Source organism: Lepus europaeus, unplaced genomic scaffold (genome assembly GCF_033115175.1).
Source record: "Lepus europaeus isolate LE1 unplaced genomic scaffold, mLepTim1.pri SCAFFOLD_34, whole genome shotgun sequence".
Classification (NCBI taxonomy): domain Eukaryota; kingdom Metazoa; phylum Chordata; class Mammalia; order Lagomorpha; family Leporidae; genus Lepus; species Lepus europaeus.
The window spans coordinates 2,327,313-2,351,104 of record NW_026909213.1 but is presented as its reverse complement, the minus strand read 5'-3'; the positions used below and the strand labels follow the sequence as shown (position 1 = coordinate 2,351,104).

The 23,792-nt window shown below is 43.2% G+C and overlaps 1 protein-coding gene and 2 pseudogenes across 1 annotated transcript; 2 read left to right on the top strand and 1 right to left on the bottom strand.

Annotated features, from left to right (window-relative positions):
* The first annotated feature begins 6,436 nt into the window (after window positions 1-6,436).
* Window positions 6,437-9,301, top strand: LOC133754945 (zinc finger protein 606-like; annotated as a pseudogene).
* A 3,364-nt stretch (window positions 9,302-12,665) lies between these two features.
* LOC133754959 (heterogeneous nuclear ribonucleoprotein Q-like) lies at window positions 12,666-14,401 on the bottom strand. The gene is given in 3 exon segments (XM_062185288.1): window positions 12,666-13,346; window positions 13,349-13,688; window positions 13,690-14,401. Coding segments are annotated over 3 exon segments (1,392 nt in total). The 5' UTR covers window positions 14,250-14,401; the 3' UTR covers window positions 12,666-12,854.
* Window positions 14,402-14,499: 98 nt separating this feature from the next.
* On the top strand, window positions 14,500-23,400 carry LOC133754944 (guanine nucleotide-binding protein G(I)/G(S)/G(T) subunit beta-1-like; annotated as a pseudogene).
* Window positions 23,401-23,792: the final 392 nt, after the last annotated feature.

The following is a 23,792-nucleotide window of genomic DNA, read 5'->3' as shown; positions in this document are numbered from 1 at the left end:
TTATGTGCAACTATTTTGTCTGATATTAGGATGGCTAAATACGCCCATGGCCCACAGCAAAGCCACGAGCCCTCCAAGCCAGGAAAAGAGGTGGAAGCTTCTGAGGGACAATATAAACTGGACCTTTCTTCCTCTGTGGTGGTGCTCGCTGTTCATGCCTGGAGCTAGAGACAGCAGTGGCCCTGTAAAATAACCATTTGCTTAACTTGTCAGATGGCTGGGGGGTGGGGAGCCTGCAAGAACACCCTCTCTACCTTGCGCAGATGGCACCTCTGCTGGAAAAATTGGAAGGGCTCCCGCTGCTTGAATACATTTCGTCCAACAAGGATCAGCCTCCCAGGGCACTGTGCATTGCACCCTGGCCAAGGGACACACAGGCCCCAGCACTGGCTACAAGGCCTTATCTCAGCTGGGACAACAAAGATGTCATTGCACTGAAGTGAGGCCGCGGTGGCCACAACCGCACATGGATCTGCAGGAAGCCCTCTCGACCTCACCCTGGTCCCCTGCTGTCTGCAAAGTGGACAGAACACAGAAGTGCCCTTGGCCCCTGGATCAGCCAGGGTGCACCCCAGCCATGCTCAGGAACAATGCCCTAAGCACAGCCTCCCGCCATGCCCCTCCCAAGTATAGCTGCTGCATCAGGAGCCTGCAGCCATGGCAAACAGGGAAGCACCATCCTCATGGTTAATGTCACCACCAACCTGGGGTGAGCACTCACTCGGTGTCAACAGAGACTGAATGCCACTGGAAACCTCCCCCAGAGTGAGTCACCAACTCAGAGCTTCAGAGAGTGTCTTCCCCGACTGATGTGACAACACTTGAGGGCTGGAGGGGACAGGAAAGTGAGGGTAGCAGCTCCAGGAAGCCCTCTCCTTCATCCACCTCTGCAGAGAAACTTGAGGTGCACAAAAGCTAGAGAGAATCTGTTAGCCCTGTCCCTCCAAGCTGCCACCGCACAGGACACTCAGAGAATAGCCCCGGTCATACAATTCACATAGCAGGATGGGAATCCCTGCACCCTGGGATCCCTCCAGCTGGGACCTGGTCTGTCCTTGGACAGTGGGAGGGGCAAGTGGTGAATGGGAAAGAGCAAGGAGAATCCTGGTTCCATGCCCAGTGAAATGAGAGAGCTTAGGCAAGGCACAAGACCTCACTGAGCCTCAGCTTTCACATCTATGCAGTGGGAACAGCCACAGTACCTGCCTTGGAGGAGTGCCAAGCCCTGGACCAATGTGGGCACAAAGTAAACCCTCAGGAGGAGTGGTCACAATGCAACACCCCTGCCTCTCCGGATGTGGTTCTCTATGCTCACCAATATCAGCTGCACCTGCTAAAGCCAAGCCTGACTTCCTAAAGGCAAATGCAGTGACTTTATTCAGTAACAGCTCTGAGGACCTGTGACGTGCCCCAAGCACAAGTGACAGGAGTGTGGGTCTAGAGAGACAGATCATGGGGGCATATAGGGTGGCACTAGAGACAAACACTGAGGTCAGGAGGCAAGGACAGTTAAGTGATCTGAAGTCACCCAAGACAGTGGTTACCATGTCTCTTTCCCTGATAGCCTCACATGGAAACAGGGGGATAGTTTCCAGTAGTGGGCAAGGCAGCAATCACAGAAATGGTTGGAGGGTTGCTGGACCTCCCAGCTAGACTGTCTGAGCCATTGGGATGGGGCAAATTGCAACCCCGGGGCCAGCCTGTCGAGTGGGTGTGTCTATCTACAACCCAGTGGGTCTCTGCATCTCCTGTCTGTGCAGCAGGGAGGGCGTGCACAGATGGAGGCTGCTGAGACTGCCCACTGTTGGCGAGCAGGAGAAGGAGCAGGGTCGGGGTGGAGGGGGGCATGGTGCCAACACAGGAAGTGGAGCCCAGGCCCCCTGCACTAAAAGCTATGCGAAACTGTGGCCTTGGGAATCTCTGAATAGATCACAGGTGTCCCATCCCAATATGAACATTATTCATATTAAATTATTCCTTTATATCTACTTGTCACTACTATTCTTACTATTTATTTCTACTTTATAGTATTCAAAATTTTTTCATAACATTTTTTTCTTTCAGAATATTACTATCGTGCATATTATCAATACCTTATGTCTACCAATGCTAGTAGAGTGAACATGTGATCATCTTGATTGGGTTTTTGATTAGAATATCACTGAATTGGGGATATTTTCCTGACACTGTTCATGTTTATATTTTTAAATTGTATTATATAAAACAATTAGGGAATGAGTCAGGGAGTAAGGGAGAGAAAGATGGATCTTCCATCTAATGGTTCACTCCCCCAATGGCTACACCATCCAGGACTAGACCAGATCACAGCAAGGGGCCCTGAAATATACCAGGCCTCCCAGGTGGGTGGTAGCAGGCACTCAAATATTTTAGCTATCATCTGCTCCCCACCAGACATACTTGAAGTGGATCTAAAGCCATGTAGCAAATCCTACCTCTCAAAACTTACTCCATTTTGTTTGGCTCTTTCACAATGGGATCATCAAAGCCAAAACTTTTGCTTAGTTTTCTTGGCCATGTTCATAGATACCTCTTTTGAGAATTGACTTTGGCCAGTATTGTAATCCTATCTTTTTGAGGTGACATAAGTCTTAACTTTTCTTGTGGTCTATAGGAATGTAAGTAAATCTTTGATTGTTGATATTTTATAAAGTGTAGATCCCAATGTAGAAACCTTCCATGTATGATTTTATAGCAGATGGTATAAACTTCCCTTGGTTGTCCTATGTCTATTCTTTTCTCAAATATAGCACTGTTGTGCCTTTTAGTTCACTAAATTACCTCCTATCTGCCTGCCACTATATTTTTGCTGTTTAGCAAATTACTCTGTACTACTTCCAATAATCAATATATAACTTTCATGGCAATGGGTGAATATCAGTTCTGTTGTTTTGTTTCAGTGAAGTTCCGTTATTTGGGAATATGAATTTTATCCTATAGTAAGCATATCCTACCAGTGTGAACTTCAAAACATCTTACTTGTTGGTTGTGACATCATCATATCACAGAAAATTCTCTAAGTTGTACTGACAATGTCCAATGTCTTATACTAGTGCAGTAATTCTCCATTCCCAGGTGATATTTCTTTAGCATTTATGGAGTTTTAAGGCACTAAATTAACTTTTTATTGTGAAGTTCAAAAGTGCAACTTTTAATAAAAATGTCTTCACATTAAGATAATCCTGTTTATTGTCATGGCTTTTGCTTTTCTATCTTCAATTTGTTTTCCCATTATAACAGAATTAGATTAGACTATTGTTCAACAAAATTCTTTATGTCTGCTGGTAACCCCATTATGGGCCCTCCATAGTAATGCTAAATAATTCTTGTAGTATAATTTATGTTGTAATATACACATTTCCTTTCATTTACTTTAATTCATTAATATCACTTGTATGCAATAGCAGTATCTTCATGCAGTTCAATGTCAGTACTGTGTAAGTTATGTCAACTGAGTGGCCTTTTCCTGGTGATGTCATCAGTTCCAGCTAAAATCTTTAGTTTCTCCTGGCAACTTTCCTGTTCACAATTTCTCAGAACCTCTTAGGCCAGTGAATTCCATTCCCATTTTTTTTTTGGAGCTAGGAGGGATTTAAAATTTACATGTAATTTTGAACTTCAGAACCATGAATCTGGATATAGCATATTTCCTAAATTGTCATCCTGAAAACTGGTATGACATTTCTTTTATATATGTTCATTTGTAAACTTTTAATTTTCCATTTTAATTTAACTGAGGTGGACTATTTTTCTTCAAAATCCATTTATATACTCATTATTTTATTATTGTTCCTATTAAATGACAGTTTAACACACTGTAGTCACAATATGATTTCCATTTTACCAGCTTTTATATTTGTTTCTTGCCTTTGAATTAATAAGTATCACATATGTATCATTAATATCCCAGAGAAAGGCAATGCTGCTCAACCATCTTGCTTTGCTTCTTCATTGTGAGGTCATCAGTACCAAACTGCTATCTGGTGTGCTCACAGCTTTCTTATTTTGATTTCTCTACACTACCTTATGCAAATTGATTTATTTTTTCTTCTAGGTCATAAATTTTGTGTTATTCCAGAGATCTCCAAGACTACACTAACTTTCATCTTTTTTTCTTTTCTGTACATTAATGTTGAATTTGAAATGTGCAGCTCATATTTCTAGTATTTTCCCATTACATTATCCTGACAATTGGCATAATCTTTGCTTTATTTATCTTTGCTTTATTTATCTTTGTTGATATGCTCTTTTATTTCCAATTTCAAAATAATCATAATGGACTACTTTCCACCAAATATCAATTCCTTATAATTTCTTTCACTTCATCATTTTTTTTCTAATGAATAAGTTCTCACAGTAAAAAATGTAGTTTGAATTGTATCAAGTGCTTTCCTATAATATTTTGCTTGTGTTTGAAAATCTCAGGGATACAGATATGATTCAACATATGCAAATCAATAAATCTTAAATATTAACTAAATGAGAGATTAAAAACCATATAATTCTTAATAGACTTAAAGAAAGTATTTGCTAAAATACAATCTTCCTTCATGACAAAAATCTAAAAAGTTGGGTATATACAAAATGTGCCTCAACACAATAAAGGTAATTTGTTGAATATTGGATGTGGAATATTGAATGGGGAAAATCTGAAAGCATTCCCATCATGAACTGGAACCAGACAGGAATGTATTCTCAAAACACTTTTGTTTTTCAATGAATTGCTGTTAAAATGAGAGAGGAGAGAGAGAGAGAGAGAGAGAGAGAGAGAGAGAGAGAGAGAATTATGATAGGGATGGTAATTTGGTAGAGTGGTTTGAACTGTCTTCTGTGATGCCAGCATTCCGTGTCAGAGTGCCAAAAAAAGTTCTAGTTACTCCACTTCTTTTTTTTAAAGATGTATTTATTTATTTGAAAAGGAGAGAGAGAGAGTGAGATGAGGTCTTCCATCCACTAGTTCACCCCCCAAATGACTGAAATGGCAGGAGCTGAATTGATCTGAATCCAGGAGCCAGGAGCTTCTTACAGGTCCCCACATGAATGTATGGGCCCAAGGACTTGGGCCATCTTCTAGTGCATTCTTAAGCCATAACAGAGAGCTGGATGGGAAGTAGAGCAGCAGGGACTTGAACTGGTGCTCATATGGGATGCAAACACTGCAGGCAATGACTTCACAAACTATGCCAGAGCTGCAGTCCCTGGTTATTTGACATCTGAGCTCACTTTCTTCAAATGTTCTTGGAAAGGTTTTCAAAAATGACCCAAGCAGCACTGGTTCAAATTCCAGCTGTTCTACTTCCATGCCAGCTACTTGATAATGTGCCAGATATGGAAGTTGAAGATAGACCAAATATTTGGGCCCTTTTAACTGTGTGGAAGACCCAGATGAAGATCCTGACTTTGGCCTGGTCCAATGTTGGCCACTGTGTACACTTGGGGAGTGAACCAGCAAATGGAAAATCTCTCTCTCTCTCTGTTATTCTGACATTCAAATAAATAAATAAACTTTAAAAATAGTCCAACTGCTTCAACCCTTGTCACCCAGGTGAGAGACCTGGATGGAGTTATTCAGTTTTGAACTCAGTCCTGTTCAGACATGGCTGTTGGGGTCATTTGGGACATGAAACAGTGGGAGAGATATCTCTCTATCTCTCTCTATGTGTCTCTCTTTGTCTTTCTACCTTTCAATGAAATAAATAAATTTTGAAAAAAGCAACTAAGGAGATACAAATTAGAAATGAGTAAATCAAATTATCTCTATTTACATTAGACATGATCCTTTATATAAGGGCATAAAAGATTCTACACTGATTAGTAGAGAATTCAACAAAGTTTCAGAATACAAAACCAACACACAAAATTAATGTAATTCTTAGACATCTAAAGTAATCTGGCTGAGAAAGAACTTATAAAAACTATTCTATTCTAAATAGCTATAACCAACTTTAAATACATAGGAATAAATTTAATCAAGGATGTGAAAGATTTCTACAATGAAAATTAAACATCAATGAAAAATGTAGAAAAAAACAGAAGAAATGAAAAATATTTCCATGTTCCTGATTTGAAAGAATTAATATTATTAAAATATCCCTAATACCAAACCAATTTACAGATTCAAGTGTAATCTACCTCTGTGGTGGAGGTGAGGCCTTTCTCTGGGCTGTGGGGCTGCAGCCTTTACATCTGTCACCTCAGAGAGCCCAGAGGCTCATGAGAGCAGGCAGGGGGCCGGCGCAGCACCAGGACAGGTCCTGGGCTGGCCCCTTAGCACTGCCGCCATTGGCCCTGGAACCTCCCTCCTCCCAGCTCTAGGCTCCCTGCCTCCTCTGGCCATGCCAGGGAGGCCCCAGTGGTCCCTGTGCTTTGGTCCTGGTGCACCTTTGTCCCCAGGGCCATGCACAGAGTTACTCAGCACATGGCCAGGACGAACTTCAGCTCTGGACAAAAGCCAAATGAAGAGATGCTGAGCCTGCTGTGTCACCTGCGAGGGGGCTGTGGTGGTGGCTGCTAGCTAGCAGGCATTTCTCATCCATGCCTGTTTGCATAAAGAGCTGTGGAAGATATTCGGAATGGGTTGGGAACAGCCCCAGGTTCTTGTTAATATGTAATGACTGGGAGATGTCAAACTGAACACGATGGTTTTGGCATAGGTCCATCCAGGTGCTCTTTTTGCTAGTGGGTATGCTAATGCTTCACACACAGCCCCAGGCATCCGTCAGAGAAGTCTGGAGACTTACACAAGACATGGAGTTGGGAGTCTGGGAGACAGAACTGCCTGTGACTTCACACCAGGACAAACAGGCTGAGTTGAGCATTTTCGTACCCTCCAGAAGAAACCCTAGTACCCGTTAAGCAGTAGCTGTCCACTCCCCCCTTTCCCCTAGCTCTGTGCAGCCACTGATCTGTGAGGATTCCAGGTTGGGTATTGTGCTCCTGGCCCTGCAGTTGGTAGAGATCAGTCATTAACCCGTGGACTTCCTGGGATGCCTTTACAGACCAGACTTGGGGGATGGCAGCTGTTGACTCATGGCCCTCCTGGGTTCTGTGTCCTCAGGACCCTGCCTGGCACAGGGATGGGAACCCTGAGGAAGAGAGGAGGGCTTCCAGGCTCCCAGCAGCCCCTGTACAAGAACCAGTATCCTTCAAGGATGTGGTGGTGGACTTCACTCAAGAAGAGTGGGGCAGTTGAACCTTGTTCAGCGGACTCTGTACCATGATGTAAAGCTGGAGACCTATGGACATCCGCTGTCTGTGGGAAATCAGATCACCAAGCCTGAGATCATCTTGCTGTTTGGACAAAGAGCCATGGTCAGTGGAGTAAGCATACCCTAAAGCACTTGTCCAGAATGAATAAAAAATATTGAAAGTAAAGCATTGGTCCCAATAGAAAGCATATTTGAGGAGGAAAAATCCCATGAAATGAGGTTGGAAGAATACGTATGGGATGATTCTTGGTTCTCCAGGATAGAAGTTTTAGACAGTAAACACCAATTAAAAATGTACCACATGAACCAGAGTACAGCTATGAGGCAAATGTTTCTCATGCAAAAGCAAGTGTGCTGTTTCAAAAAGGCTCAGAATTCTGTGAACTTGGGTCAGAGTACAACCAGAACTTAAACTTTGGTCCTTCACAGAGAGTTTCTCATGTAGAACATCTCTGTAAGCCTGAAAAATATGCTGAAAGCTGGAAATGTAACTCAGGCATAATGTATGCAGATAGGTTACCTGTGAAAATAAGTATGACAAATCCTCTACCAGTCCATTCAACCTATTCACACTATAAGAATGCAAGCTACAGATAATCTTTTCAAATGTACTGATGCTGTTAAATCTTTCAATCATATAATACATTTTGGTGATCATAAAGAGATCCTTATCAATATAAGGAATGTCATCAAATTTGTAACTAGAGCTCACCATTTAGTGAACATCCAAGATTTCATGTTGGAGAAAACCAGAATGATTACAAAGAATATGAGAATATCTTTTACTTCTCATCCTTCATGGAACACCAAAAAATTGGTACTATAGAGAAAGCATATGCATACAAGGAATGGGAAAAAGTCTTTGGATATGACATTCCTTACACAACATACAAGCACTTATAGTTCTGAGAAAGCCTATGACTATAATGAATGTGGAGCTCATGCCTTATTCAACATATGAAATCTCATATTGGAGAGAAATCCTATGCATGTGATAAATGTGGAAAGCTTTTTAGGAATCATTCAGCCCTGACTAAACATGAATGGAACCACACTGGAATAAAACCCTATAAATGTAATGAATGCGGAAATGCCTGCAGCTGGAATTCTCATCTTATTGTATGCAAGATAATTCATACAGGAGAAAAGCTTTATGTATGTAATGAATGTGGGGAATCTTTCAATTGGAATTGTCATCATATTGGACATCAGAGAACTCATACTGAATAGAAACCTTTTGAATGTACAGAATGTGGGAAATCTTTCAGCTGGAGCTCTCATCTCATTGCCCATATGAGAATGCAGACTGGAGAGAAGTCCTTCAAATGTGACAAATGTGAAAAAGCCTTTAGGGATTACTCAGCCATTAGTAAACATGAAAGAACTCACTCTGGAGCAAAACTATAAAAATGTACTGAATGTGGCAAATCATTCAGCTGGAGCTCCCATCTTATTGTCCATCAGAGAACTCATACAGGAGAAAAGCCCTATAATGTCAGGAATGTGGCAAAGCATTTAGAGAACACTCATCCCTTACTAAACATGAAATCATTCATTCTGGAATTAAGCCCTATGAATGCAATAAATGCAGAAAATCTTTCAGGCAGATGGCTCACCTTGTCAGGCATCAAAGAAGTCTTACTGGAGAAAAGCCCTATGAATGCAATAAATGTGGGAAGTCTTTCAGTCAGTACTGCCACCTTGTTGCACATTGGAGAATTCACACTAGTGAGAAACCTCATAAATGTAATCAATGTGAAAGATCCTTTAATTGTAGCTCTCATCTCATTGCACACCAGAGAACTCATACTGGAGAGAAACCATACAGGTGTAATGAATATGGGAAAACATTTAATGAGAATTCTTCCCTTATTGTATACTTGAAAAACCGTACTGGAGAAAAATCCTAGAAACACAAGCATTGTGGGAAAGCTTTCTGTAAGGATTCTTCCCTCATTATTCATCAGAGAATGCATAGTGGAGAGAAACACTTTATATACAATGGATGTGAAAGAGCTTTTAGTGGTCACTCAGCCCTGCTTCAACACCAGAGAAATCACACTGAAGAAAATTGAATTGAATTGCAGAAAGGTTTTTTTTTTTTTTGACAGGCAGAGTGGACAGTGAGAGAGAGAGACAGAGAGAAAGGTCTTCCTTTTGCCGTTGGTTCACCCTCCAATGGCCGCCGCGGTAGCGCGCTGCGGCCGGCGCACCGCGCTGTTCCGATGGCAGGAGCCAGGTGCTTCTCCTGGTCTCCCATGGGGTGCAGGACCCAAGGACTTGGGCCATCCTCCACTGCACTCCCTAGCCACAGCAGAGAGCTGGCCTGGAAGAGGGGCAACCGGGACAGGATCGGTGCCCCGACCGGGACTAGAACCCGGTGTGCCGGCGCCGCAAGGCGGAGGATTAGCCTGTTGAGCTACGGCGCCGGCCATGCAGAAAGGTTTTTGATAACACACTGGGAAAAAAAAACCTCATAAATATAATGAAGAAGAGAAATTATTCATTAAGAATTTTTATTAAGACGTGTCCCCTTGTTATTCAGTGGAAAATATCTTAGAAGAAACCTTATGAATGAAAAGAATAGGGAAAAGCTTTCAGCAGGTATGTGGTCCTTACTCAATATAAAATTATGATGACCAAAATTCTAAACTCCCCTATGGCCTACCAAGAATCTATACTTGAGGTACATGACTGGCAAAAAAGGCATGTTTTAGCAAGAGCTCTCACCTATTGTAGATCAGTGTGTATTGTTAAGGGAAAACATGCTGAGAATAGTGTTTTAACTAGAAAAACACTGTTTTTTGTTAAGCTGGGGTATAGGGTGGAAAGATTTACAATAACATTTTGTGCATGATAATAGACATACAGATTTTGCTATTATAAAGTAAGGGTCTAGGTGCCCTTTAAGGAGTAGGATATGGGATACTAAGTTTGAATTTAAGAAAAAATGTAGTATAGTATGGAATGGAGTGTTTACTGTTGATCAAGATTAACCTCCTTTAGGAAAGATTAGTAAGTAACTGAGATTACCAGTGGTGGAAAAGTTGTTACATAGGCATATGAAACTGATTTTGTTGGAATAAGAGATGATACTTAATAACCCAGTGTGTCAGTGCCCATTATTTATGCATTACTGCATAATTGGTTAAGTAGTTTGTAATTTGTTTTAGGCAATCACTATAAATGATAATTATGGACACTGCTTCAATATACATAACATGAAGGCATAAAAAGGATGTAGAATTGTAAAAAACATATCTATCTATATATCTACATAAAATATCCATCTATAATCTATCTATGTATCTATCTATCTATCTATCTATCTATCTATCTATCTATCTAAAATGTATGTGTATGAAGATCTGAAAGATCCATGAAGAAATTAACCCAGTTAAGATTTTTTTCTGAAGTTTTACAAATACATATAGTGCTTACTATATGCTAGGCTTTGTTTTAAATGCTTTCAAAAAGTAGCCTTAACTCAATGAGATAGGTATTGTTATTGTCCCAGTTTTACAAAGAGGGAAACCAAGGGACACATCTAGTAAGGAATGGAGCTAGGATTGTTTGACTCCAGAGTTCATTTTTAACTGCTGTGTTACGCTTCCTGTCCAGTGATATTTTTCCTTAATGTTTTTGCCCTTTTGTTTAGTGTTCCTATAGTAGATATTTAGTAATAAAAATCAAGAAAATCCTAAGCGCTGAAAAATAAAGTTACCTGGTTCCTGCCTCATGAAGGATTTTTGGTAACATAAGAGCTGAGATTCCTATGGAATATGAAAAAGTCTGAATTGGACATTTAGAATCACTGCATTTTCTGGGTCCTGGTTTCCTGGAATTTCATTGCCCACAACTCAGAATTATAGGGCAGCAGGGCCAGGGTAATTACTGGAGATTTTGGTAAATCTGAAGAATACTGCTTGATAGGTTTATAATGCTTCTCCATGAAGCCAGGGGCAAGGCTGTGTATTCTTTTACACAGACTCTGTGATGTGTGAGAGTACCCTTTCTGAAACTCTCCCTTGAATTCAGTGTTTATTATTATTTTCTTTTTTTTTTACAGTATAAAACAATTTTATTTGCAGGAATGCAAAATGATTGTTTGCCATGAGCATTTTGAACATATGACATGTCTACTTTTCTTGTTAAATTTGCATTTACTGGGGAACTGGTGTGTATAAAACCTTAATTAAGTATAAGCTCTGATCTTCATCGTGGTGCCTATTGGGTTTATGTGATATAACTGCAGTATCCCTTTGGGGAAGGGGAGAAGGGATTTATTTACACCAAGACCTAATTAAACTATAATTTTACTTTTGACTTTAAGCTATCAACTTAGGACTTGGCAAAAAAATTTTTGAGGGTGATTCAATAGAGGATGCTTCACCACTGAACACTCACTGTCATCAAGGTGCTTTAGAAAATTAAAAACATAGCACAAATAATTGTACTCTACTCTACAAGTTATCATGACCTGCATAAGAAATGGAAAGCTGATTCACATTTGTACAGTGATCAGCAGTAAGAAATGCACTAATGAAACATACCTTTTACCTAAAAAGCTAAACTACAGCCATATACTAATTTCTATGATTTTTGAAAAAACTTCAAAATATCCAAATGTCAGGCTTTGCTGTACAATTGTCAGTTTTAGTCTGACTTTTTATAAAGGGACACTGCAGTATTTAGTACAAGTTTGGATGCACTTTTTTTTGAACATCTGATGTCTTACAAAAGTAACATCTTGCTAAACTATTATACATCCAAATAACTACAATATCTGAAGAAGCAAGGCTGCTTTTTCAGCCACAAAATATGACAAAAGCAAGGCCTGTTATGATGGTCATGAGGAAGTCTTACAAGCCTCCGAAACTAAAGAATGTTACATTTGGTATATTAAAATCTTACCTTCATATTTAACAAGCCTTGCTTTTATCTACAAAGATTTTTCTATGTATAGTACAGACAGTGTATAGTTCAATCCTCTGCTACTGAGGTAGTTAACCAACCCTTTAAAAAAAGGTTCTGAAAAGAACCACTATCTGGAATGCCTGACTAACCAGCTCTGATGATTACACCTGAAACTGCATATCTGAACACAATTCAAAAGTGATTATTACTATAAAAAGATATAGACAATCATTATTAACCTTGGTGAGCAGAAATAAAATTTAAGGATACCAACAGTGGAATTCATCTATACCACTGCAATAAAATTTAAATGCACAATTTCAAGATAATATTTCAGAATACCACTGCTGGGATCTTTAATTTAAAAAAAAACAGGGGAAAAATCTACTTAGAGTAGATTTTTTAAAGAGAAGAACTTTATTCTTTATTAAGATAACATGCTAGAAGTTATGAAGGATTTCTGTTGGAACACATTTGGAAAATAGAGTAGTTTTAGTTTAATAACTTGCACTGCAGAGAAAATTGTTAAAGAAATTCATATCAAAGTCCAAGTATTAGTTCAATGTCCTGTATTTGATTCCATGATCCTCATAGAAAGGTCTTCTGCAATAGAATATGCTCCTATACAGCCAAGATATTTAAGGTTGCTTGATTTCCTTACCATTATTCCACTGCAAGCTTCTGGTGTAATCCCACATAGCAACTCAGTCTTCATTGTAACAGGTCAGGACCAGCCTCGACCCCTTTTCCCTGCCCGCGGCCTCTTTGTTGTTGGGCACCTCCTCTCGCACCACGAACGCCTCTCGCTGATCCAGGACCTCCTCTCTGTGAATAACCGGCTCTACCACGGGGAGGAGCAGCCCCATGACCTCTGGATGGAGCAGCACCCCTTGCTCCTCTACCACCCCTTCCTCTAGCTCCAACTTGAAAATCTTCATAACCATAGTATGGCTCTTCATATCCACCACAATAGTTATGGTAATCATAGCCATAATAATCATAATAATCTTCATATCCATAATAATCTGGAGGATATCCATAACCACCTCTACCTCCACGCCCTCGACCTCTTGTTGGAGGGGGCATATGAGGTGGACCATAATAGTAGTAATCATCATACATCTGATTCTTTGCTGCTTGCCTCTGAGCTTTTCTTTCTTTCCTTTTCTGATCTGGTGGCTTAGCAAAAACAATTTCAATGTTTTTTCTCCCTCCAAGTCTTTGCCATTCATTTCTTCCATAGCCTTAACAGCACCATCTCGTTCATCAAAATGAATGAATGCATAATCTTTTAGTTTCTTTACTCGTTCCAGTTTTCCAAACTGACTAAATGCCTTTTCTAAAATCTCTTCTGTTACAGTATTGGCAAGGTTACGTACAAAAAGTACCTTCACCTTTGCCATAACCTCAGGATCAGGATCTTCTATAGGATCAGCCCATTCAACAGTTCCAACATTTCCCCAGACCTTGACTTTCCCACTCATTAGCCTACGCCTTGCCTGGGCAGCTGTTTTGTGATCTTCATATTCAAGAAAGCAAAAGCCTGTTTTTTTTCTTGTCATCTGGTTGGTGGTATAAAATGACGTCTGTAAGACCCTCTGTTACTTTGCTAAATTCTTCAAGAATCTGTTCCTTGGTTTTACCCTTAGGAATAGAGCCCACAAAAAGCCTATTGTTGGCAACCGAGATGCAGACACCAATATGTTTTCCAGAACGAATTTCATGATTATTATACAGTTTAACAGCCTCCTGAGCTGCTTCTTTTGTACAAAAAGTGACAAACACATAACCTCTATTCAGACCAGTGAGTGGATCCATCATAAGACGAAGATCCCATATAGGTCCAGCTTTCTCAAATAAAGGAACAAGCTCATCCTCAGACAGATCTCTTGGGATCTTCCCCACAGATATCTCAGTGCCAACAGAAGGCTGCTGACCTGAATAAAAGGAATCTGGAGGCGGTCCCCCATACTTCCTCTGTCCAGTGGTCACATCAAGTGTGTAGCCTGTTCTTTCCAAGAGTGCCTTAATTTTTGCCTCATCTGGTCCTTTACTAGAGTCCGCTACTTTGGTCCCCCATTTTTCTCTCTGCCTGTAAGTCTTCATGACTCCACATAAAAAGGCACTTTTGTTCTGAACATGAGAGAGATCACTGTCTTTAAACTGCTGAAGAACTGCCAATGCACCATCTTCATTGAATTCTTTTAAAGCTTCAATAGCTCTTTCATCTAAATCTCTATGTGCAACTAGCCCTCCCCGTCGGGCTGTGGCCTAGGAATCCTGTCCGAGGGGATCGGGTTGCGGGAAAAGCGTGCTCGCTGCTCCCTGTGTCCGGCGCGAGTGGAGCTGTTGTAAAATGGCGGCCAAAGCTCACGCCGCTGGCAGCAAACCGGATCCAGTTCCACTCGCCTCGAGCGCGCTCCCGGTGCGCGCACGCGCCCCCGCGTGACACCCCCCTTCCCTCCCCTCCCTCGTGCGTCCGCTTCTCTCACTCACTCCCTCAGCCCCTGCCCTCCGCCTGCTCCTCCTTGACCCCTATCACCACCACCACCACCACCACCACCACCACCAGCCGCAGCAGCAGCAGCCGCCTCCGGCCACCTTCTCCTCTTGGCCTTTCTTCTTCCCTCTGTGTTCCTTCCCCCCGCCGCCCCCACTCTCATCCGCGGTCCCTCCGGCACGAGTGGCCGCCTTGCCCCTTCTCGCTGACTCGCTCACTCCCTCCCTCTCTCGCTCTCTCGGCCCTGTCCCCCAGTCCCTGCCAAGTCTTTCTCTCTCTCCCGGCTGACATAACGACGTAGCCTACGCCTCGGGACGCGCGCCCGCGGGCTCCACCCCCACGCCGCGGCGCCTCCTCAGCGCCTCACTCCGGGGGAGCGCGAGGCCCCCAGTGTTTATTATTATTTTCACCAGGTAGACAGATTATTTGATAGGAAGAAGGATTCAGAAGGGAATGGAGTCCATCACTAGTCCATCCCTTAGAGTTAGGAAGTCTCTCTGAGTATTCACAAGGAAGGAGCGAAGCCGCAGAGGACTTGGGTGGCTTCTCTCTAGTTCATAAAATATTCCTAAAGTAGGGCTGTATTTAAGGGGCAATGATTCTTCCTGGATAGGCCCCAGGGTATTGGATGAATATAAGGTTCATCTAATTTCTCAAGATCCATGACTCACCAGTGGTTGAGAAATAGTTGCATATTGGAGGCATGGAGAGACTGTCTTTACTGTCTGGCTACTGTGGCCTGAACTCACTGAGCTATGTAACATTTGATTCCTAACTTCAGAGTTGAATGTATTAGTGGTCATCCAATAGATATTGCAGGAGTGAATTAAAGTTTTCCCAGGTATTTCATGGGATTAGTGAAGAGAATAGAGTTAATATTATCTCTGTGAAAGGAGCTGGCCAGCACTGGTCAGGTGTACCTGTGTGTACTGCCTTCTTAGAATGGGGGAGGGATGGTTTGGATTCAGCATCTTTTGAAGTGGATAAAACCCAAGAGTTTGTACAGATTCCCCATCTTCCCAGAGAAGGCGGGCTCTTGGGTTTGTTGTAAAGTGACGGCTGCATTGATAAAGTTCTTGGCTTCTTAGTAAAAAAAAATAAATAAATAAATTGAAAAATCCACAGTGATCTGTTGTGCAGTGAACTTAGTGCTAAGAAGATAAACAGATGCAGTAATCAAAACATTTGCTACATTAATAGATTTGTGACTCCTGGGAATGTATCTTTCAGAGGGAATTAATCTTATTTACCAACTTTGGCTAACTCAACTTTCATTTATGGTCTGATTTCCTTAAGTTGAGAAGCCAGGTCACAAGTTTACAATTCAGTCCTCTCAGCACTGCTCTTACAAGGGGCCTGAGTCAGTTTTCTTGTTGCCAATAACAGAAAAGCACAGATTCAGTAGTTTAGAAAGAAATGGTATTTGTCTCATGGTTTGGGTCCAAGGTTGGAGGGCAGTATCTGATGATGCATCCTGGCAGAGGCTTAGGGTGGCACAGAAAACCATATGAACAGGTAATGGAAGTGTAGGAGAGGTGAATACAAAGTGGCTTCCATAGTAGACATCTGGGGATAAATCCACTCATGTGGATTTATCCTAATCACTTCTTATAGGTTCCACCTGTTTGCACTGATTAATTTCTCATAATTGGAATTAAATGAACCCTTGAGATTTAGAGGGTGATAAATCTGGTAATAAATCCCTAAATGATTCATGTACTCTGGATTCTCTCAGTTTTATGTAGAGAGTATAAACTTTGTAAAGGCCAAGGAGCAACACACACAAGCCCAGCTAACTGGTGTGAGCCCTGAGGAGCAAATGCACTGTTGGCACACAGCACTATCATTTTTCATCCAGAGTTGGCTTAGTCAGACCATAGTTTGCACCACTTGAGAATATCTGGGAAGATCAGATTCTGCTGGCTGCAAGAGGGTTTTTAAATTTGAGAGTTTGTCACTGGTATAATAAAAGAAATTTTTCTCCTCAATTCCTGGCTCCTGGGACTTAAGACCCAGATATTTCCTGAGTGATAGGAGTGGCTATGATTCTGTCAAATTTCAGGCAATAGCTAAGCTTATGCTAGTGAGATAGCTGTAGATAGAATCTCTGGATAACTTCAGAAAGGGGACAGGGATAAGACAAACAAATGCATACTTTTCACTGACATTTGCCTGGAGTTGTATGGTGGGACTAAAGTCTGAATCTGTAACCTTTACTAATGCAATATAATGTCAGAATTGAACTGTTTGGAAATTTATAGGTGTTACAGGTATGTTGTTTAATAGTAAACAAACAATACACATTCAGTGTTAATGATGACAAAAAAGACTGCACACATCACAATCTTAAACTGATTTTGAGTATTGGATTTCTTGTGATAATTAAGACCTTGGAGGAAGGAGCCAATGCATGCTGTTGGTAGAAAAAAGTAGGAAATGTGGAATTCCCAGAATTAAATTTTCTGGCTGCTGAGGTTTGCCACAGTGCCTGCGATTGAAACCTCTTAGTCTGCATGTACTCAGTGTGATCCCCAAAGTCTGGGAACCTGGGGGCCTTCTGGGTCAGGGTTCCCTTGTGAACTGTGGGAGAAATTGTCTGCTTCTGGGGATGGCGCCATGGCCCACTAGGTTAATCCTCCACCTGTGGCACCAACATCCCATATAGGCACTGGTTCTAGTCGTGGTTACTCCTCTTCAAATCCAGCTCTCTACTGTGGCCTGGGATAGCAGTGGAGGATGGCCCAAGTGCTTGGGCCCCTGTACTCACATGGGAGACCTAAAGGAGGCTTCTGGCTCCTGGCTTTGGATCAGTGCAGTTCCGGCCATTGTGGCTATTTGGAGAGTGAGCCAATGGAAGGAAGACCTTTCTCTCTGTCTCTCTATCTCACTGTCTGTAACTCTACCTGTCAAATAAATAAATAGAATCTTTAAAAAAAATTGTCTGCTTCGAAGAGCTGTTTTTTTCACATCTTGTTAGAAACTTGTTGCCTTTGAGTTACACTTTACCCACTTAGTTAGAAATTGTGTGCCATGATTTCAATGATAGACATGTATATTCTTGCATTGAGTCTTAAGATTATCCAATGAAAGCAAAGAGAACTGTTGACATCTTTGTTTTCTGCTAAATTTGAATAAGTATCGTAACATCCATAGAGTCAATACTGAGGATAATAAATAAGCCTTGTTCAGTCCAAGTGTTTTCCCATTCCCTTCTACTTCTGCCACCACAGAGGACCAAGACATGGTTCTTTTTGATGCTTTTGATTGTTTGCATTCTATTTCTCTAAACCACGAGTTTACTTGCTTTATGTTTGATGTTTGTGACAATATCTTTCTTGCTTTGTGTTCCTCATCTGCTAATTCTGGGACTTTTTTTAATTGTGGAAAATTTCTGTCAGGTTATAGATTGTGGATAAACTCTGGTTCTGTAGGAAATATTGATAGTATGGATGGATTGTCTATCTTTTCATTCATATAAACTGATTTTTATGATTTTTTCACTGCTTGGGGTAACTTTATTTTCTCCATTTAGTACTAGCTGCTATATCTGCACAATGACATATTGATAACTACTCATTACCCCTGGTTGGGTATTTATACCATTGTCTTTATCTGTACTGATTAACATTGATCAATCCTTGCAGTTTTGCAAGCTTATTCTCTTAAATAATTTGATGTTCTATCTTGGAACACTGATATGAAGCATTGTAATGTCTCCTTGGAGAACTGCCTACTCCTCTCACTATGAAACCCTTGTAATTTTTTTCTGACATGAATCCTGATTAACCTAAAATGCATGTTACTTTTCCAGGCTTCATTGTGCTAATGTTATAATGGAATGTGTTTCTGTATATTTTTCATTTATTCAATCTATATCTTCATTTTATTTTACTTTTGAAATCCATATATATGTATCTTAAGTTTGCAAAAATGTAAGGTACTTAGCCCGTAAGATGATGTTTGGAATTGTGATTATGATAAATGTCCTGGTCATGAAGAATAGAGCCCTAATAACCTGGTATCTCCTTTCTAATGATGTATTCTTGTTAATCTTTTACTCATCCAAAGTTTTTGGGGCCCCATGCACTATTTGTGTTCCCCTCAATAAAAAGTGCTGGCTGAGAGCCATCCTCAGTGCTCTTCTGATGGAGGCTCCCTTGTCTTATCTTTGCATTTGAAAACCCAACATTCATATGCTTGTTTTACAGATTGAAAATACTTACTCTTATCTTAATTATTCTTATAATAAGCCATGTTATAGTTAACTGTTGCCATCATGGTATACAACAGACCTCTTGAACTTATTCCTACTATGCAAATGAAATGTGTTCTCCTTTGACCAAAATAACTTCAAATCCCCTCCATGTGTCTTTACATTTCAATGGTTTTCCTATAGACAGCACAAAGTTGCATCTTGGTTTAAATTTTCCTATATATATAATTTCCTATCTAATTTTCCTATCTTTTAATTGCCAATTTAGATAATGCACCCCTACTCTCATGCTTTTCCATTAATTCAAGAAAGAGGTTGATGCCACCCTAAGGCTTCCAGGTCTGGCTGAAAGGCCTCTGAGAGCATTTCAGGCATGGAATGCTAAGATTCTGTCACAAAATATATCCTCCATGGAGGATCTCTGGAAAGAAAGGGTCATCAGAGAAGGATGTACTCTTCTCTGAAGGGAGGAGAGAACATCCACTTTGCTTATGGCCATGTCCAAATACAATGGAGTCTATGGTAACAAAAGGCTTCCATAGCCTTGGCAGCCCATGGCAAAAGCCTTCAGTGATCGCTGATGTCATAAATAGGTGTGTTAATCATTAAAGGAACAACAGAAGTCACTGCACAATTATTCTCTATGTAGGACCTCTGTCCTTAATGAGTTGTACTATGAGAATTGTCTGCAAATCTTGTTCTCAAACTGTACTCTATATATTGTGTGTGTACATGGGTGCAAACTGTTGAAATGTATGCTTGACATGGAGCAGGTTCTCTGTATATAAAATCAAACTAAAAATGAGATGAGAGGCCAGCACCACAGCTCAATAGGTTAATTCTCTGCCTGAGGTGCTGGCACACCAGGTTCTAGTCTCGGTTGGGGCGCCAGATTCTGTCCCGGTTGCTCCTCTTCCAGTCCAGCTCTCTGCTGTGGCCTGGGAGTGCAGTGGAGGATGGCCCAAGTCCTTGGGCCCTCCCTGCACCTGTGTGGGAGACCAGGAAAAACACCTGGTTCCTGGCTTCGGATCAGCACAGTGCGCCGGCTGCAGCACGACGGCCGCAGCGGCCATTGGGGGGTGAACCAATGGTAAAAGAAGAGCTTTCTCTCTGTCTCTCTCACTGTCCACTCTGCCTGTCACAAAAAAAATGAGATGAGAGAGGGAGATGGGATAAGAATTGGGGTGGAAGGGTGGATATGGGGGAAAGAACCACTGTATTCTAAACTTGTATCTGAAAAAATGCATCTGTTTATCTTCTTAGCACTAAATTCACTGCACAACAGATCACTGTGTCAGAAGTAGAGCAGCCAGTACTCCAATTGGTGCCCATGTGGGATGCCAGCACTGCAGGCAGCAGCTTTGCCTGCTACACTCACAGTGCCAGCCCCCGGTGGGTTTTGTCATGGCTTGGTGGCCAGGAGCTGGCATGGTTGGCCAGGCTATGACTCATTTGCCCAGTCACAGGGTCAGCACGGGGCCCATGTCATCTGCCTGACTCAGCAACAGAGGAGTTGGTATTACGAAGTGTCAGTCATGTTGATCTCATTGATTTATAGAAGACTTGGAATCCAGAGTCAGTCTCACAATACTGTATTATTAGAAAGTATTTTTAATTCACCCTTAGGTCTGAGTCATTTCTTCTGACTCCAGTGTGGGACTTCCTTTCTGCAGTCCCCAGAGGTAGCTCCCTGGGCAGTAGATGTTGAAATCCTTGGACTGGGTTTGTGTTTTTGGGCTGAGCCAGGTTTTCCTGGGAAGCTGAGATGAAGGCACGGTTTCTGTGGTTGAGACACAGAGACAGCCCATGACTTTGGCTTTTGAACCAGATGCCTGCCCTGTGCAGGTGCGTTTGCTGTGTCACCTGTGGCCACCCTGAGTCACCATGCCATGTCCTTTAACAGGTTTTCTGGAACTCCAAGTGGGGCAGTATGGGGCCTTAGAATTCCTCTGAGCTGTCTGCTTCCCTAGCATTGTCCCTCAGGTTCAGGAAAGCATGGAAGTGGCCGGCACTGGGAGGCTCCAGGGGTCTTGAGGAGCAGCTGTGGGCAGAATTGGGTTCTCTTCCTGGTCCAGGGCCTTGGTCAGCAGCTTCCTGCTTCCCACTTCCCTTCACACACCTGTCTAGGAGCCCGAGCGTCCTTTGTGTGCGAGATTACAGGGTGGAGGATTGTCTTGAGCAAGCCCTGAGGTTCCCGTAGTCCTGGGTGGTTGAGTACATGACTCTTGTCTGTCATCATCAGCCCCATGCCCACTTGTCCATTGCTTCTGTTCCAGTGCCCTGTGGGACATTGAGACTGGCCAGCAGATGACCACATTTACCGGACATATGGGGACATCATGAGCCTGTCTCTTGCTCCTAACACCAGATTATTTGTCTCTAGTGCTTGTGATGCCTCAGCCAAGCTCTGGGACATCTGAGAAGGCATGTGCTGGCAAACCTTCACAGGACACGAGTCCAACATCAATGCCATCTGTGTGAGTCTGGGGGATGCAGCTTGCTTTGTGGTCTAGCCTGCAAACTGTCAGCTATTTTTCCTCTCCACTATGTAAACACAACCTGACTCACAGAGTGGGGTGCAGAAGACTTCTGACGTGACCCCAGCCAGTTGACCATGTGTTGCCCATAGCTCTCAGGCATTGGTGGTATGGCAGTTCTGTGACAGGCCCTGTTCCCACCCCTTGAAGGCCCCGGCAGGGTGTCCTGGAGCCACTCTGGCATCCTCTTGAGTCCCTTGGCTGAAGGCAGTGCTTTTGCCTTGCAGCCCCTTGGAGGTTTTTAGATGTGTTGGACACATCTGGTGTACTGCAGAGTTGTCTGTTGCTCTGCTCAGTCCCCCGCTCCTGCCTGAGTTCAGGCCAAAGACTGGTGGCCACAGAGTGTCAACTGACCACATCTCACTGTTGGGTTGCAGTGAGAGCTGCTATTTGGGGACAGCAGCCATGGTGTCCCCACCCCACCCCAGTTCTTGCCAGAGCCCAGCCCTGCTTAGCTTCCTGCTGTGTCTGCGTTGCTGTGTCACTGAGCAGTCACATGCTGCCATGGTTCTCTTCCTCTTCTAGTTCTTTCCACATGGCAATGTGTTTGCCAATGGCTCAGATGACACCACCTGCAGGCTGTTAGACCTTCGCACAGACCAGGAGCTCATGACCTACTCCCACAACAACATCATCTGTGGGATCACCTCGGTCTCCTTCTCCAAGAGCAGATGGCTCCTCCTTGCTGGGTACAACGACTTCAACTGCAACATCTGGGATGCGCTCAAGGCTGACTGGGCAGGTAGGTGGCCGGGTCTGTGACCAACACACATGGGCTGAAGCATTAGGTTTGTGTTGCTCAGGCTGTGCATGATGGGGTGGTGGTGATGGAGACGTCCACCACGTCCAGGCCCTGGCCGCTGCCAGTGCTGGCTCAAGGGGCACCAGAAGTTTTTCCCATGTGTACCTGTGAGGAGAGCATGGCACAGCACAGCAGGGACCCTGAGCCCCGGGTGCTCCCTCTGAGCTGCCAGGCTGGAGGGTGATAGGGTGGGTAGGTGTGAGGTGTGCTTCTGTTTGAAGTCTTTTTGTTAGATACATGCTTTCATTTTTTAAATGAATTAATTTATTTGAAAGGCAAAGAGACAGAGGAAGGGAAGGAGATCAGAAGGGGAGAGAGAAAGAGAGAGAGATCTTTCACCCACCAGCTTATTCCCCAAATGGCTGCAACAGCTAAGGCTGGGCCAGGCCGAAGCCAGGAGCCAAGAGCTCCATCCTAGTCTCCCTTGTGAGTGGCAGGGGCTGAAGCACTTGGGCCATCTTCTGCTCCCTTGCCAGGCACATGACAGGAATCTGGGATCAGAAGCAAAGTAGCTGGGATGTGACACTGCAGTAAGGCAGCCCACCTAACCCACTGCACCACAGCACCAACACCCAGTGCATGTGTTTTTTTTTAAGTTTTATTTATTAGAGAGAACAGTGCATGCCCCCTGAATGGCCTCAGTGGTCAGGGCTGGGCCAGGCCAAAGCCAGGAGTCAGGAGCACCATCCAGGTCTCTCATGTGAGTGGCAGCAGTCCAAGCACCTGGGCCATCTTTTGCTGTCTTCCAAGGCACATTAGCAGGGAGCTGGAATGGAAGTGGAGCAGCTGGGACTGAACCAGCTCTCTCAGGGCTGCCAGTGTTGGAAGTGGTGGCTTAAGCCAGTGCACCACGATGTGCTCAGGGGCCAGCACGTGTCGCGGGGCGTCACTGTGTGTCAGTGCCTTTCCCAGTTCTCCCCCCCCACCTTGGTGACTGACTCAAGGCTGGGCCCTGGAGTGTGTGTCCCTGGAGTGTCATCTTTGCGGAGAAGCAGGGTGCTGTTTGCACCCCTAGGAAACGACAGGCACCATTCCTCCTGGCTGCCTGAGGTGTTGTGGGCACACGTGGGGTGACTGTGGCTCTTTGCTCCCTCCCAGGTGTTCTGGCTGGTCATGACAACCACATCAGCTCCCTGGGAGTGATGGATGATGGCATGGCCATGGACACGGGGTCCTGGGACAGCTTCCTCAAGATCTTGAACTAAGGCTGGTAGGTAATGCCATAGGCCTGGACCTGGCAGCAAGAATACAACTGAACCCCTCCCTTCCCCTACCCAATGGCTCTGTAGAGCTCTGCACCCTCTGACCTTTGACCTTGTGTGTTTAAGTCTGTGTACTGCAGGGAAACCGGATGCCAGGTAGATCTGTTAGAGTGTGAGGTTATTTAAGACGTAATAAAGCAGTTTGACACAAGGGGCTCCTGTCATGATTGCTCACCATCTGTGTCCACTCCGGAAGGCCGTGCCTGGGGCCAGAGGCCACTTTGCAGCGTGGAGAGCCCACCTGCCACCAGACGCCGGCCTCAGTCACCACTCCCTCTTCCCCACCCCTAAACTCTCAGGGTGGGGTGGATGGCTTCATCCCAGTCTGAGTGTGT